This window comes from Microcebus murinus, chromosome 29, assembly GCF_040939455.1.
Source record: "Microcebus murinus isolate Inina chromosome 29, M.murinus_Inina_mat1.0, whole genome shotgun sequence".
Taxonomy (NCBI): Eukaryota; Metazoa; Chordata; class Mammalia; order Primates; family Cheirogaleidae; genus Microcebus; species Microcebus murinus.
Genome location: NC_134132.1, coordinates 14,093,264 through 14,111,095, shown reverse-complemented (window position 1 = coordinate 14,111,095; position 17,832 = coordinate 14,093,264). Strand labels below are relative to the sequence as shown.

The following is a 17,832-nucleotide window of genomic DNA, read 5'->3' as shown; positions in this document are numbered from 1 at the left end:
GCGGATGAGAAGGGCTGCTCGTGTTCTTTCCCGCTCCCCGACCACACGCATGGGTTGTGCAGATGCGCTGCACAGCCACGCCCGTCACTAGGGCTGATTTTCATAGCCACGCCCACCACCAGGGCTGATTTTCATAGCCACGCCCACCACTAGGGCTGATTTTTCATAGCCACGCCCATCACCAGGGCTGATTTTCTGGGTGGGGCTTCTATTGTGCACGTGCTTAGACATCCTGCTGCTGGGGCTTATTTTATGGGTAGGTGTTATTTTCAGGGGAACACGGTATATATATATATATATATATAAAATATGTTCACTATTTCACATATATCAATATATGCACTTAAACACTTAAGTGAGTTCCTAATGAACTATGGTAAACCTAGACAGACAAAACAATGGTTCTTAGTAATACTTAATATCTTAGTTTAAGTAAACAGCTCTGCTCATAGTCTGATCAATACTGTTAAGTTGTATCTATCAGAAAGCAAGTTCAGGCCGGCGTGGTGGCTCATGCCTGTAATCCCAGCACTCTGAGAGGTGGAGGCAGGCGGATTGCTCATGGTCAGGAGTTCAAAACCAGCCTGAGCAAGAGCAAGACCCCATCTCTACTATAAATAGAAAGAAATTAATTGGCCAACTAACATATATAGCAAAAATTTGCCAGGCATGGTGGCGCATGCCTGTAGAGCCAGCTACTCGGGAGGCTGAGGCAGGAGGATCGCTTGAGCCCAGGAGTTGGAGGTTGCTGTGAGCTATGATGACACCACTGCACTTTAGCCCGGTGACAAGAGCAAGACCCTGTCCTGGCGGGAGGGTGGGGCAGGGGGGACACCAGGAGCAGTGGCTCATGGTTGTAATCCCAGCATTTTAGAAGGCCAAGGCAGGAGGATCGCTGGAGTCCAGGAGTTCAAGACCAGACTGAGCAAGATAGCAATACCCCGGCTATAAAAAATTTAAAAAATTAGCTAGGTGTGGTGGCACGTGCCTATATAGTCCCAGCTACTCAGGAGGTCCAGGCAGGAGGATCACTTAAGCCTGGGAGTTTGAGGTTTCAGTGAGGTATGATGCTTCTGCTATACTGTAGTCCAGGTGGAAGGGAAGGGGAAGGGGAAGGGGGAGGGAGGGAGGGAGGGAGGGAGGGAGGGAGGGAGGGAGGGAGGGAGGAAGGAAGGAAGGAAGGAAGGAAGGAAGGAAGGAAGGAAGGAAGGAAGGAAGGAAGGAAGGAAGGAAGGAAGGAAGGAAGGAAGGAAGGAAGGAAGGAAGGAAGGAGCAAAAGGAGGGGAAGGGGGAAGGTAGAAAGAAGGGAGGGAGGGAGGGAGGGAGGGAAGAAGTAAGGAAAGAAAAGGAAGGAGAGGGAAGGGGAGACGAGGGGAGAGAGGAAAGAAGGAAGGAAGGAAGATTATAGAGTGTCTGGACGGTTAGGAAATTAGAAGTCATATTACAATGAATTGAAACACTGAGCATTTTTATCCTAGGCAAGAAAGGAATATAAAGACATGACAGATCTCCAAATTCCTGCAAGCATGTGTGCCAGTGATTAGTGCCATCCACCAAGTGTTCTAGTTCTCCTCCAGTCTGGGCACCCAGCAAAACTACACCTGGACTTCCTGCCCACGCCCGCTCCCTGTCTAGCGTGTGGTTAAGCTAGGGTCATCCGACTACTTCTGGCCAAGGAGTCACGAGTGGAAGTGACATGTGTCACATCTGGGCCAGAGCAGTCACTTCTCCCTGTGGAAGACCTTCTAAGCTTTCTTTTCCTCCGCTGCGTCTGAGACACGGGGTCCTCTGTCAGCCCGTGTCCCTGGGTACGATGAGCAAAGCTCCACTCTGAGCCCTCAACGGGCACGTGGATAATCATTAAGTATGAATAAAAAGATAAAACTTTGAGGGCTTTTTTTTTTAGCTCTTTTAAGACCGGAGATTGTTACTTTGGCAGGAAGACCAAGATTATCCTGACTGATCCAGGCTGCAAGGTGGAAGGATTAGAATCAATCTGAAAAAAAATTTCAGCTCAGCACTAAGAACAAAACTTGTAACAAAAATTTCCAGTGGCGACTGACTATTTTAACACAAGTGAGTTTCTAGTCCCTGAAAGTGTTCCAAACAGAGGCTAGTAATCAGGTCCAGTGGCTAAAGAGGGAAGTTAAGCATCTAGGAAGTAGAAGTAGATAACTAAATTATCTAAAATCATTTCTAACCTTTAGATGCTCTCACCGAACTCACAGATACAGCTAGAAATGAAGGAGACAGGAAGAAAGAGAGGGAGAAGAGGAAAGAGAGCGAGAGAGAAGGGATTTTCCCCTTAGACAAAAATAAAGAACTCGGACTTAGCAGTTTCTGGGCAGTCTCTCTGGATTACAATGCCAAAGTATACACACAGCTTTTTCTTGAAAAAGTGAATCGAGTTTTATTCTCATTTATGAATTCTTTAAATATTTTAAATACAACTTTCAAATTTTTTTTTATAGTACATGATTACATATTGCTGGGTTTTTAAAAAACCTGAAAACATCATGACTAGATAAAGTGAATTCTATATAAACTGAGTGAATCTACATCAGATATTTTCAGAAAGCCACCCTGAAGTGTTGAGCCTGGCTGAAGGAACATGCTTGTCTATTCTGGTTTCCAAAACTAATACCAGTGAAATAAGCTTGAAGCCCAACAGCCAGTAAGTTACGAAAAGAAATTACCAATAAAGGCACAGTGTCATAAAATTCTCATCATTTATAGTTATTGATATAATCTCATATTTGTTAGGAATTACATACCTTTCAGAAAATGTTCACAAAGAAAATCCTCAATTCCTGACGGTAACTGATATCAAAAAAAGGCCACTTAGAGTGAATTCACTTATAACAGGGACAAAAATTTCATTGTAATTAACAAAGAAAACTAAAAGTTTTGCTTACTTTTTTTGGCTTATATTTTTATTACACTTGATCTTAGCCGAAAGGCCAAGAAGCGATTGGCTTATATTTTTTTAAAAATTCAGTTTATAACAACAACTGTACTAACCCTCAGGATGAAGAAAGAAAAAATCAGCTGCTGAGTTTGGGGGAGAAAGGTTTCTTCTGAAAATTGGTAATGACAGCACAATAACAGATTCTACTTGATGGGCACAACATAACCATAAGAATATTCTGGAAGGTCATTTCTGCCAAAATATTTCAAGATGTAATCAATTTTCCAAAGAACCTCTATATCCTTTGAAGTTTAATTTTTTTTTTTTGAGGGGTCTGCTTGGTTTTTACCTAAATAGCATTTCTGATTATCCAATCTAACCTCCAAATCCTTATTTATCCTCAGCTCCACAGACAGATTCAAGCAAGTATGCAAGTTATTCGATTTCACCTTGAAATCAATTTACCAGCATTAATATTCCACTGTCAGTTATCCTCCAAGAATCAAAAGGGATACATTCCAAAAAGTCACAGATGAGCTACGCTGGGGCAAGAAGAAGCAAGGCCAAATTCTATATGAGATGAATTCATCTCATAATTAATGAGATCATTAATTCTCATTCATCTCATTAATTAATGAACAGTTTTACACAGTGATGAGGTTTGCTCACATGAGGCAACCTTGTACTGCGGGAGTTCTGATCATGAGAACTTCTATAACTCATTTAACTACAGCCAAAGTTTTGTGAGGTGGTTGGTATCTACATTTTACAGAAATAAGATGAATATATTTACCATACCATAATATATTTACCCAAAACCACAGAGAAAATCAAGGAAGAGCCATGATTAAAAACCTTAGCCACGGCCAGGTGTGGTGGCTCACGCCTGTCATCCTAGCATTCTGGGAGGCCGAGGAGGGAGGACTGCTCAAGGTCAGAAGTTGGAGACCAGCCTAAGCAAGAGCAAGACCCTGTCTCTACTAAAAATAGAAAGAAATTAATTGGCCAACTAACACATATATATAGACAAAAAATGAGCCGGGCATGGTAGCGCATGCCTGTAGTCCCAGCTACTCGGGAGGCTGAGGCAGGAGGATCGCTTGAGCCCAGGAGTCTGAGGTTGCTGTGAGCTAGGCTGACGGCACGGCACTCTAGCCCGGGCAACAGAGTGAGACTCTGTCTTAAAAAAAAAAAAAAAAAAAGATATTTTCTACTTGTGAAAACTTGCTTAGGAAAAGAAAAAAGCAAAAATAAATTAAAAGTAAAAAATTAAAAATTTTTAAATATTTAAAAATAAAAATAAATATTTAAAAATAAAAAAATAAAAAGATAAATACGTGGTAAGCATAATTAAATTTTATGGTAATATATAGGAGATGGTACCTGACTAAACCTAGAAGTCAAAAACTTCCATGATGAGTATCCCAAAGACAAAATGGATGCATCACCCACGGGGAGCAGCAGAGAAAGGCATTCCACGTAAAATGAACAGTGTTGAGATTCTAAATCCTGAGAGAACACAATCCATTTGGTGATCTCTTAAAATAAGTTAAATCAGTAGGTCTGGAACTGACAGAGGTGAAAATTTAAAAAAAGGAATGCATCAAGCCATAAAAGTCTTTAACGTCAGAACAGCACTGGTGTCTGGCCTTAATCCTGGCAGATCCAGGCCAAGAAATGGAAAGGCCAAGAAAAGTTTAAGCAAGGGTGTGACAAAAACCAGACTTGCGTTTTAGAAAAATCACTTATATACAAATATTAATGTAAGTTTATCTTGACCAAAAGATAGAAAAAGATGCCCATCTTCAACGAGAAGCCCCAAAATCATTAAAAAGCAACCTCAGCCGGGCGCTGTGGCTCACGCCTGTAATCCTAGCTCTTGGGAGGCCGAGGCGGGCGGATTGCTCGAGGTCAGGAGTTCAAAACCAGCCTGAGCAAGAGCGAGACCCCGTCTCTACTATAAATAGAAAGAAATTAATTGGCCAACTGATATATATATAAAAAATTAGCCAGGCATGGTGGCGCATGCCTGTAGTCCCAGCTACTCGGGAGGCTGAGGCAGAAGGATCACTCAAGCCCAGGAGTTGGAGGTTGCTGTGAGCTAGGCTGACGCCACGGCACTCACTCTAGCCTGGACAACAAAGTGAGACTCTGTCGCAAAAAAAAAGCAACCTCAATGTACGCTGAAAAGCGCTAGTTGCAACGAAAGCATGCGTGTGTAAAGACTGCCGCATCAGCAATGATGGAATCTGCTTGCGATATCATTAATTCAACAGGACAGCTAACTTCGGTGCTTTAAAATTTGGCCTGTATGAATTTTAAAAAGCTATAAAGGAACTAGTTAAAAATAGAAATTATCCCTCTGAAATGAACTTAATGCCAACGATCCCAGTGAAATTCAACAGAGGTCTTTCTCTGCATTTAGTAGGGCTATTAAGTCTGTCTGCAATTAAAAGGTAAAGCTACGGTCAGTCTGCAGTATATTTTAAACAACCCAAAGACCAAGCAATGACATCCATGGCAGTCTATGACGGTCAAGGCGAACTCTTAACATTGACCAAGAATTCATTCGGACTCTTCTGTACACACCACAACTGTTTAACACACAATGTTCCCCTCCCCATTAACTACAAATTGCAGGGACTCTTTCCAACTTAAAACAGTAAAGAACACTGCACTGAGATATTCCTTCCAATTAACCCCCTCCACCTACCCAAAACCCCTCAGGGGACCAGTGGCCTCCTTCTCATCGATACATCCAAGCCTTGCTCACTTTCAGCCAATGGCAACCCAAACCAGCTCCAAACCCAGACCCTTCCCGGTATTTTATCTGGAGCCATGCACCTGCCTCCCACGCGCGGCAGCCCTCAAGACGGCAGCCTCCTACACTGCCACCAACCTCTTCTGAGGGCCCAAAGGCAAAGACGACAGCTGCTCACTCAACACTGCCCTGACACTGTGATCTTTCCACCCGTTCTCTCACTTGCTCAGACGAGAGGCCTCCTTCCACACAATCCAAAGCCTCAGGAAAATGACAAACCACTGACTTCAGAGCTGCCCACTGCCATGTCTGAAATGCATTAAAGGCGGCAGTAGGCTGTTTAGAAATACATGCCAGGCGCCATCAGTTAACATCTGAAGGTCCCTCTTCCGGGATGCACATTCTAGGGACTGGCGACTGACCTGAAAGTCTCTAGTCCAGAGTCTGCCATCTGAAGGTGCTTCCATGTAAGCGCTCAGCTCAATGGAAATTAGAAATGGTCTTGCAACTGGTGAAAAGAAGAACGCAGTATAGCTCTGAATGAAAGACCAGTCCCCATGGCCGTGTGGCTTTTCTCTAGAAGAACCGAGCTGCTTCCATAGCTATTTGCTAGACTAGGAGCGAGAGTGCTGGACTCAACCAAGACGTTAGAGAAAGAAACAGGAAAGAGAATCCGGGGCGTTTGCGTGATGGGTCACGGAATCCATCTTCAATAAGGAAGAATTTGAGGACAGGAAGGGGTTGGCTGTTGGGAAACTGGAAGCAGCAATGGATCAGAGAGGTCAGCGTCAAAGAATAACATGTAAAGGCAAGTAAACTGGAAGAATAAAGAGAATGGAACACTTCAAGTCAAGATTTCCGAGGTGAGACAGTTACTGGAGATGACAAATTTTAAAGTATAAAATAAAAGAAAACTGGGCCACACTAAGGAGTATGCTGGTAAAATGAATATATCTAAAAATCTGTTATCGCTTAAATAATTACTATCATTGTGACAATCTGCTGTTCATAGAGAACTACGTACAGAATATACTAAAATGCTGAAACCAAAAACTCAAACACAAACCATGAAATGCTACACTCGTGTATAAATTTATTTATTTTCTTTTTTGAGACAGAGTCTCGCTTTGTTGCCCAGGCTAGAGTGAGTGCCGTGGCGTCAGCCTCGCTCACAGCAACCTCCAACTCCTGGGCTCAAGCGATCCTCCTGCCTCAGCCTCCTTTCTGAGTAGCTGGGACTACAGGCATGCGCCACCACGCCCGGCTAATTTTTTCTATATATATCAGTTGGCCAGTTAATTTCTTTCTATTTATAGTAGAGACGGGTCTCGCTCTTGCTCAGGCTGGTTTCGAACTCCTGACCTCAAGCGATCCTCCCACCTCGGCCTCCCAGAGTGCTGGGATTACAGGTGTGAGCCACCGCGCCTGGCCTCATGTACATAAATTTAAATCTGTTAGACTTAGCACCTGTGCTCTAGAGACGAATTGCCCAGGTTCCAATTCCAGCTCAGCCATATGTTGGCTGAGTGCCTCCACTTCAAATGCTGGCAAATGGGTGTGTTATCAGCACCTCCTTTACAGGATTGCTGGAGAACTGTGTAAGTCACTGTACGTAAAGAGCTAAGGATGAAGCCTGGCATACAGTGAACAGTATACAAATGATAGCCACTATTAATATTACTAGAGTTTAAGACTTTGCTATTCATGGTAAACCTCTACCAAAAACTAAGGACACTAAAGTAATGGACTGATTTTGAGACACGGCCTTTTGCTTGAAGGATTCATTTAATAAGAGTAACACTTCTTATTAACTAGTTTGGTTTGTAATAATAAGCAGTACACTTGTTTCACGAAAACATTTTAAGGTGACACACTAGGCTTTTTTAAACCTAAAAGGATGATAAATCTATAGCTTAATAAACTATAAAGAAATATAACCTGCAATGACCGGTGGTGACACTTGAGTTGTCTGTCCTGTAACCGCTTTACTATTAATTGGTTTTGCAAAGATCAGCTTCGTGATTACTGGACCAGAGGTTGGTGTTCGAGGCTTCTTAGCAATCTGAAACATAAAATAACTATGAAGACCATTTGTTTCTATAAAAGACCTATCAAATAAAAAATTACACAAAGGATTCATACACAGCAGTACGTGTAAAACCAGCTCATTTGACAAAATCTATGTATTAATGTTGAAAACATTTAAGATGCAGCCGTTCAACAAAATATTAAAATGATCACATCCTTTAAGCCCATATATAATACCTTTGCATTTTATTATAAATCCTTTGGTCTCTTGGATATATTCATGTGATGAAAATCAGATCAATGATTAATAATTATTAATAAATAATAATGTTTAATAAAGCATTATGGCACAGCAATATTCTTTTTTAAAATAATGAATTATTCAATAATAAAAAGATAAAGTTAATAAAGTACAGTACAAATGATCAAGCCACCTATATATATAATTACATTGGCCCTTAGATACAAAATATAAATACATATCAAAGATAGGATTATGATTAGATTTTCAACTCTAGATCTATATCAGGTGTAGGCAAAGGAAGAACTGAACAAGATAAAATCTTAGGATACAAAAGAAACAAGTCTGGTAGAACAAAGACTATTATAAAGGCAAAGGCTTTGAAATATTATTTACTAAAATATTGTTTACTATACTTTAAATTCCATGAAGGGAGGGTCTCCACTTTACTCATCTTTGATCTGAAGTTATATATTGGCCAACTGTTGACCTGAACTAAAATTCCCCATAAGTCAAGGAAGGTAGGTAGAGTTACCAGTGTTTTCATATTGAAATTATCCACTGCCAAAGAAAAAGCTGCTTCTGAAAGAAGCAGAAATTTACCAATAATAAAAACCAAATAATTTTAGTGTGTGAAGAACATTAAATATTAAATTTATCTTTTGGCAGATATGAAAATTGAAACCCTGAAAGTACTATCTATTACAGGAAGTAATAATGACTCAAATGAATGAACATAATAACCAGCTTCAATAACAGAAATACACCAGAAGCTATAACAGATCACAAGACTAGATAAATATCAGCTCTTTGTGCTTCAAATCATAAATTAAACTAAACAATAAATTATCTTACACTCAGAATATATTATTTTCTTATACTCAAGGACATATGATTGACAAAACAAAATGTATATGAAATATAAAATCCCTTAAAAAAAATGTGATCATTACTATATTTAAAAATACCCAGCTTGCAAAACTATGACATACCCAAATAAATTTATAATTGTACTTTAGAAAAGTGATGCAATTCAGAGACAGACAGAAAAAACATTTCCCAAGTGTGATCATTGACCGAAAACTCTAAAGTCAAAATTTTACCTATATACATAGCATTAATGATCTCAAGAGGTAAAAGTATTAACAGTCTAGCTAGATGGGCCAGAAGTCCATATCTAGCAATAATTAACCTTAATTAATTAAGGTTATGGGCTTAAAGTATTTCCCCATTTTTAAATGATTTTCACAATCATATGAGTATATGAATACTTACCAATAAGGGAAAAAATATAAACAACACAACCAAAAAGCATATTAATTATGCAAATAAACAATTTCACCTTGCCCTGTGGTTGTTTTAGTGGTGCACTGCTGAGAATAACAACTTCCATTTCCATTAAGGAACTATGATTTTTTTTTTTTTTGCATTATGAATTCTAAGCTATCCTAGGAACAATATTACTTTATTAAGTAAAACAAAGCATAAAGGACCATTTTTAACAAGTTTCAACAAGATCATTTTTAACAAGATCAACAGATTAAAACAAAAATAAAAAAAATTTTTTTTTGAACTTTACAAATGAGGTAGCCAAATAAGTCATCAAATAATACAAGCAAGTAATTTCTGGCGCTGTGTTGGATGGATTCAGGAGCTAGTGAGGAGTTATACTATCCCAAACAGTTACTTACTATTCTTAAATACGGTGCATAGGAAACATGGGAAAGTGTTTTTATATCTGTAATTAAATGTCACTATACCTCTGCTACTGACTCTGGCCTCAACTGTCACCTCTTTCCTTCCCTTTTTCAAGATCGGCCTCCTCCTTCCACCCTTCCCTGCTGTGCATAGCCTAACATTCTCAATACTCTGATTAAACTCAAGACAACACTGAGGACTGTCTAGGCAAAAAAAAGAAAACAACAACAGAGAATCTCATACTCCATGTAACACTAAACTAAATCTTCTGGTGTCTAAGAAGAAAAAAATATAGATGCATAGTTTTTTTTGTTTTTTTCCTGTGTACTTTTCTTCTGAGTTGGAAAGATTTGCATCACCTAAAATAACTGGACAAGTAAAAGAATATTCCACATATGTTTCATTTTTGTTATTTTTTTTAAAAATAGAAGTTCTTTTTTAATGCATAGGATCAGGTTTTAGGAAAGTCACAATAACAAAACAAGTTATAAGAATTAGACCCCAGTCTCTATTTTTATTGTCAATACTTGGGGGATTATAGCAGAGAACGAATGGACACAAGTACACTGGTCATTGGAACAATGCATACCTTGCTCTCATAAATGAAAAAAACGACACTCTGATTCATGTTATCAGTTCCTTTTGAACATGATTATGATCCAAACTGCCAAAGCCAGATAAGCTCTGGTAAACCAATAAAAACAAGTTTCACAACTGAGGACAAGATGCTTGATGGTGACAGGACATCTCACTCAAGAGATCCTCGGCAAAAACAAGTATAAGGAACTCAGATCAGCGAGAGAGGACAGTCAGCGAGAAAGAAAAGGGCACTAAATGTTTAACAGTGGCAGCAGGGACGTGTACAAATTACAAAACTTGAAAAACCTTATAAAGTTCTTAAATGCAAAGCCCATGAAAAGTGTTTTTTAAGACAGAGTCTTGCTTTGTTGCCCAGGCTAGAGTGAGTGCTGTGGCATCAGCCTAGCTCATAGCAACCTCCAACTCCTGGCCTCAAGCAATCCTCCTGCCTCAGCCTCCCGAGTAGCTGGGACTACAGGCATGCGCCACCATGTCTGGCTGATTGGTTTTTTTAATATATATTTTTAGTTGGCCAATTAATTTCTATTTTTAGTAGAGACGGGGGTCTCGCTCTTGCTCAGGCTGGTTTCGAACTCCTGACCTTGAGCGATCCTCCCGCCTCGGCCTCCCAGAGTGCTAGGATGACAGGCGTGAGCCACCACGCCTTCCTGGCCCACGAAAAGTTTCTAATTCCTTTGCTAACATAGTAACCAAAACATTACTTCTCATTACCACAGCGCTAAGTGGAGAGTTTCCCAAAACCTTCCTACTTCCTCATACATTTCCATACTTTAATTCATGCTTTCTCCTCTCTTCTCAAAGGCAAGTCTTTTCAAATAGGGAATGCATTTTTGTTTCCTGGTCATAAGTGGATCATTGCATTTCTAAAAGCAGTGGTGGCCTCTGAAAGCCTATTTGGGCAGGAAAATCTGGAAATCACTCATTATATTTCTAGTAACCTTCTAACTTAGGGTCCTGGTCATGTATTGACAGGTACCATGCTGAAGGATCCTCAGTGCTTTGAGAACTATACTACGTAGTTCATCATGATCAGTCATCTTAAGCTAAAGGCAAAAACTCAGAGAAGTAACCTACCCAAAGGCCCACAACTGGTAGGATAGCATTAGAGGCAACTCAGACCCAGCTGGCCCATCTCTAAAGCCTGGGCATTATAATCTTGCATTATATGTCACTGTCTTTCCCATACGGCAGACACGAGTCATGGTAATGAGTAGTAAACTCCAAATAAGCATGCTCACACGGTGACCAGCAAGCACTACCGCTAGCTCCAAGGGTTTCTCGGGGCAACAAAGGTTTCCCGCCCTTTGGCCATCTGTGAACCGGAAAAAAAAAATTTTATCTCCATGATTTTTTGAAAGCCCTGCAGCAAGTCTGGCATCTTGATTGCAGCAAAACTTCCTTGTAATCAAACTACCATGAAGAATAAAATGCATTTCAAAATGAGTTAAAAGGGGCTATATAAAGACATTACTTTGGAATTTAACCGAAATTAAACTTGCTCTGGGAAAATTTTGCATAAGCATTAGACATATCAAACTTTTTAAAAAAAGAAAGAAACCACACAATTACTTAAAGCAACATGCAAAAGAATTCAGTAACAAGTGCGCATTTAATAGCCCTACAGACACAACTATGAATCAGTTCAACTTTTGAAACATGCATTTTAATGCATAAGCGCCCTTTTTTTTTTTTTTACCTGTACTGTTTTTAACTGTTGGGTCTGTAACACAGAGGGCTGGGCTGTAGTGTTAATCAGTTGACTTCCTGGGGTCAGTGCCGAGACACCAATGACAGGTTTCACCTCTGGCCTCCCTCCAATGGTCACTACTTTAATTTGCTGCGCTGGTAACTTAGCATCTCCTGACTGGGCCTGAGCTGGAACTTTCGGGGCCTGGGGCAGCTGGCTATGGGGCAGTGCTAAAACGATCGGCGAGCCAGACTTGCCCAGAGCTGTTAGAATTAGCTTCTGTCCGTCTGGTTTAAGGGTCTGATTGCCGAGCTTAAGGTCGGATGTCTGCGGTACTTTGTTTAAAATAATCTGATTGGCTGAGATGGTCACAGGAGTCTGAGCACCAAGTTTCTGAAGGCCACTGGGGAGAGCTGGTTTCACTGCGCTGCTGGGGTCTGCTGGAGGGGCTGCCGCTTGGTCAGAGTGGTTGCTGTACCCCGCGACGGCCTCCGTGCAGACGGGCGCGGCTGCGGAACTTATGCTGACGATTTCTTCCAGCTCTGTCTCCATGGGAATTGGGGACGAAACAATGACAGCCTCAATACTATCATCATCCACTAAAGTTATACCCGTGTCCATTATCTCCTCTGGAAGCAAGCTATTCACCTCGGCCGGCACCACCTCCATGACCGTGCTCCTGCGAGGACGCCGACCGGGCACTGCAAGGGAAGGCGACAAACCCGTAAGCTGCGAGGCTTCAAAACGGACGCGACAGAAGACAAGACATTCAGGAAAAACACAAATAAACCACTTTCTGTTGACGTGTGACTGAATGCAGCATATCCCTGCTGCTTTTGTTTTTAGCCAGGCCCACGGGAATGTATTTCTTTCTTACTGGGGTTAAGCCATTTTTAACCCGTCCTCGGCCTTCGAGAATCTGAGGATATAAAATCACATGGAACACGAGCCTGGAAGCAGACACTCTCATTCGCCTTGTCTCAACCCAAAAGGGTCCCGCATCCAGGCAACAGTTAGTCCTGTAATCACGTGAAACTCCTTTCCAATGCCCTCCCATAAAATTTTTTATCTTTGATGTGCCCGATCATCTTACTTCTTCCCCAGTTTTATTTTTCCCCTTTCACTGACAGACTTGAAAACTGCTGATTCACACAAGGAAACAAAGATTTAAATACCAACATACTGGAAATTATTTGAAAATCCCCCATGAGCTAGGGCCTAGCATGAAGGTATGGTATCATTCATTTATAAAACTCCACTGAATACCCCGATTTCACGTTAAGGGGGTTGCTTTCATCTCAGCTCACGTGGTCTTGCAAGTTTGACCAATTGGCTTTATACCAAGAAAACTTTTTTATTTGGAAGAAAAGATCATCCTCGGCCATTTGAAAATGTCAACAAGGGAACCATTTAGGGTCCTCAAACAACGGCCTGCAGGCCACATGCGGCCCGCTGAGGACATTCATCCAGCCCGCCGGGTGTGTTTGCCGCCGCTGCCTGTCCTGCTTAGCAGCCGGCGCGTCCCGGGCCCACAGTGCGCACTCTCCAACAGTCTGAGGGACAGTGAGCTGGCCCCCCCGTTTAAAAAGCCCAAGGACCCCTGAATTTTAAGAGGTGAATAGCCAGTCCCCGCAAAGGGAAAAAAGACAGTAATAAGAAGAAAGCACATTATGGACAAATTGGAGCTGCGATGCTTTTAGGCAAAGGTCACGCGGAACTTCCAGTAAAGGACATCGGTTCTGTTATCTTGACGTACTGGAGACCGCACATCATGTTTACGGTGAATGGCAGTGAATTATCTGCCCAGAGAACAAAGATCCATAGAAACCTAATCAGCAACTTTCTTTTCTTCCCCTTCTTAAAATATAAAAACACACTATGCATCCCAAGAGTGACACACGTGAGTGGCAAACTGCAATTATCAGCATTGGCAAAGACTACTACTGCCAAATTAAGCCATCTTACCGAGCACTTACTATGCATCCGTGACGACGTAAATATCCTCATGACAACTGGCATAGAGGTGCCACCACTATCCCCATTTGACACATGAGGAAATACAGAAAGGTCAAATTGTTGGCCCAAGATCACACAGCTAGTAAATAGTAGAGCCAGGACTCCAACTCGGGCTTTCATGATGCCAAGGCTAATAATTTTAATCACCCAATTATATTGCCTTAAATTTTTACCACTGGTATTTTTAAATGGAGAAAAAAACTAAATCTACTTTTACAGTCAATTTCCTATCCCGAAATCTCACCCTGCACAACCACCACTGATCTATTTTATCATTATAGATCAGTTTGTCTTTTTGCTCATTTTTTTTTTTTTTTTTGAGACAGAGTCTTGCCCTGTTGCCCTGAGTAGAGTGTCGTGGCGTCAGCCTAGCTCACAGCAACCTCCAACTCCTGGGCTCAAGCGATCGATCGTCCGGGCTCAGCCTCCCAAAGTGCTAGGATTACAGGCGTGAGCCACCTCGCCTAGCTTCAGCAGGCTTCTTGAGATTTATATTTATTTTTGTACATATTAGATTTATATTTATTTTTGTACATATTTTTACTAATGAGTGATACTCCATTGTACAAATCGACTACAATTTATATATGCATTAAGACATTTAGAATGTTTCTAGTTTGGAACTATTATGAACAATGCTGCTAAGAACATTCAAATTCAAGTTTTCTATGGATACATTTTTTTCTTTTCTTTTGAGTAAATACCTAGAAGTAGAATTGCTGGATCATAAGTTTATTTTTAATTTTGCACGAAACTGCCAAACTATTTCCCAACTTGACAGTACCATTTTATACACACCAGCAATGTGTAAGGGTTTCAGCTGCTCTGTAGCCTTGCTAACAACTGGTACCGTCAGTTTGTGGGTCTTTTTGATTTTAGCCATTTTTGGATGGGCTGGGTGGCTCATGCCTATAATCCCAGCACTCTGGGAGACCAAGGCGGGAGGATCGCTGGAGGCCAGGAGTTTGAGACCAGCCTGGGCAACATAGCAAGACCTTGTCTCTACAAAAAAATGCAAGGTAGCATGTGTCTGAGGCTGAGGCAGGAGGATCGCTTGAGACCAGCAGTTTGAGGTTGCTGTGAGCTATGATTACACCACTGCACTCTAGCCCAGGCAACAGGGAAAAAATAAAAATAAAAAAACACCATTCTAGTGGGCATGAAGTGCTAGCTCACTGTGGTTTTAATTTGCAGTTCCCAGATGACTAATGGCGTTATGCATCTTTTCATGTACGTATTGTCTATTTGTATATCTTCTTTTGAAAACTGCCTGTTAAAATCTTTGTTGTTTTTCTTTCTAAAACTACTGGGTATAGGCCAGGCGCGGTGGCTCACGCCTGTAATCCTAGCACTCTGGGAGGCCGAGGCAGGAGGATCCCTCGAGGTAAGAAGTTCGAGACCAGCCTGAGGGAGAGAGAGACCCTGTCTCTACTAAAAATAGAAAGAAATTAATTGCACAACTAAAAATATATAGAAAAAAAATGAGCCGGGCATGGTGGCGCATGCCTGTAGTCCCAGCTACTCAGGAGGCTGAGGCAGGAGGATCACTTGAGCCCAGGAGTTTGAGGTTGCTGTGAGCAAGGCTGACGCCACGGCACTTTAGCCGGGGCAACAGAGTGAGACTGTCTCAAAACAAAAAACAAAAAAACAAAAACACCACTGGGTTTATAGTGTTCATATTGAGTTGGACAAGCTTTTTACATACGTGGCAAAATCATCAGTCTTAGTAACCTGTAGCTCAAAGGAATCACCAGGGTATGGGGGCCCAGGGCACGAGCCCTGTCACCTTCGGCTCCTGCTGATCGGAAGACCCCCGTGGCACTCTCTGGCATCCACAACACGGGCGTGTGACAACGCCAACACCAAACCCACGCTCAGCAGCGAGAGTCACAGCTGCACAGACAACAAAGGCCCCGCCCGCAGTGACACTGGCTTCCTTCTCCTGTGACAAAGGCTGCCCAGGCCCCACCAGTTGGCCCTGGATGCCGCGCCCCACGGGATGACGACTTCTGTGCCCATATCCAACAGATTCCTTCCTCTGCCTGACGTTCCCCCGCATATTTAGAGATGTGGGTATGGCCTTTGGTGCCCCCTAAGGACATACAGACCTCAGCCCAACCCCTAGTCACCTTTCTCCTTTTCTTTTTCTTTTTCTTTTTTGAGACAGAGTCTCACTTTGTTGCCCAGGCTAGAGTGAGTGCCGTGGCGTCAGCCTGGCTCACAGCAACCTCAATCTCCTGGGCTCAGCGATCCTACTGCCTCAGCCTCCCGAGTAGCTGGGACTACAGGCATGCGCCACCACGCCCGGCTCATTTTTTCTATATATATTTTTTAGTTGGCCAATTAATTTCTTTCTATTTTTAGCAGAGACGGGGTCTCGCTCTTGCTCAGGCTAGTTTCAAACTCCTGAGCTTGAGCAATCCTCCTGCCTCGGCCTCCCAGAGTGCTAGGATGACAGGCCTGAGCCACCACGTCCAGCCTAATTTCTATTTTTTAGTAGAGACGGGGTCTCGCTCTTGCTCAGGTTGGTTTCGAACTCCTGACCTCGAACGATCCTCCTGCCTCGGCCTCCCAGAGTGCTAGGGTGACAGGCCTGAGCCACCTCGCCCGGCCCAACTTTCTCCTTAAAGCACCTGAGGTTAAAGGGTGGGAGCAGGGAGAGAGAGACCAGGGGACAGAGGGAGACAGCGGCTCCACACCAAGAGACGAAGACTTGCATTTACTTTCATTTTCAGGCTCCCACCTCTGCAGCTCAACCAAACACATGGCTAAGCCTCATCCCTGAAACCACCTTTCGTCTCTGACTCAGCAACCACAGCCAGGGTGCCCTGCAGCAGGGGCGGGGGGGGGGTGAGCGTACAATAAGCAGAGCGCCATGCAGACCGCTGGTTTCACCTCTGCCTGCCGGTACCAACAGGTAGAGCGGGAAGGAGGACTCTCTCTCCCCGTCCCTACCGCCCTTGCCCACCACCTGGGTGACACCAGTCACTTCCAGGTGCCAGAGGGTCTTTTCGTACCTCCCAACCTAGCCCACAAAGCCATGCCTCTGCTAGCACCCCTCCTCATGACCAAAACTGTCAAGAACTGTACAGGGTCTGACATTTTATACCTTCTTTGCAAGCTAACAAAGTAGCCTGGTACTGTTTTCATGGCAAGTGGCAGAAGACACGTTAGTCCCTGGTCAGAGACAAAGGCCCTTCACTCACGGCACAGAAAGGAAGAACGTGAGCATTAAGTGTGCATCGCTTTCCCAAGAGCCCCCAAGTCCTGCAGGGGAGACACCGAGGGGCCCAGGTAAATGCCACAAACGCAGTGGGTTTGCACTGCAACAGAGAAGCACAATTAGAAGAGTAAACCGGCCGGGCGAGGTGGCTCACGCCTGTAATCCCAGCACTCTGGGAGGCCGAGGCGGGAGGATCGCTGGAGGTCAGGAGTTGGAGACCAGCCTGAGCAAGAGCGAGACCCCATCTCTACTAAAAATAGAAATAAATTAATTGGCCAAATAAAAATACATAGAAAAACTTAGCCAGGCATGGTGGCACGTGCCTGTAGTCCCAGCTACTCGGGAGGCTGAGGCAGGAGGATCGCTTGAGCCCAGGAGGTGGAGGTTGCTGTGAGCGAGGCTGACGCCACGGCACTCTAGCCCAAGCAACAGAGTGAGACTCTGTCTCAAAAAAAAAAAAAAGAGTAAAAAAAAAGAAGAGCTAAATTGACGGCCACTCATGATGTGGTTCTAACTCCCCCCACCTGACTGGCACCACTGGTTGGGGAGAGTTTTTGGGGGTCCCGTACACAGGCTGGTATCAGCTTTTGACAACGGTGCACTGTGTTTCGGTTAGAAGTGGAATTTGTGAATAGCTGCACAGCTCGACAGTATTTTGTAATTCTGTCTG

General features: G+C 42.8%; 1 protein-coding gene across 7 annotated transcripts in view; it reads right to left on the bottom strand.

Moving 5' to 3' along the window:
* Positions 1–17,832, bottom strand: part of LIN54 (lin-54 DREAM MuvB core complex component) — a 51,530-nt gene that overhangs the window by 18,767 nt on the left and 14,931 nt on the right. For 4 of the 7 annotated variants that reach the window (XM_075998664.1, XM_075998665.1, XM_075998663.1 and 1 more), the window contains exons 2-3: positions 11,933–12,624; positions 7,608–7,731 (exon numbers count right to left, since the gene is read on the bottom strand). In XM_075998664.1, coding sequence (XP_075854779.1) covers positions 7,608–7,731; positions 11,933–12,592 — 784 coding nt within the window. In that variant the 5' untranslated portion in view covers positions 12,593–12,624. The remainder of the gene's footprint in view (positions 1–7,607; positions 7,732–11,932; positions 12,625–17,832) is intronic. The other 3 variants (XM_075998667.1, XM_075998666.1, XM_075998662.1) reach the window with 2 other exon arrangements.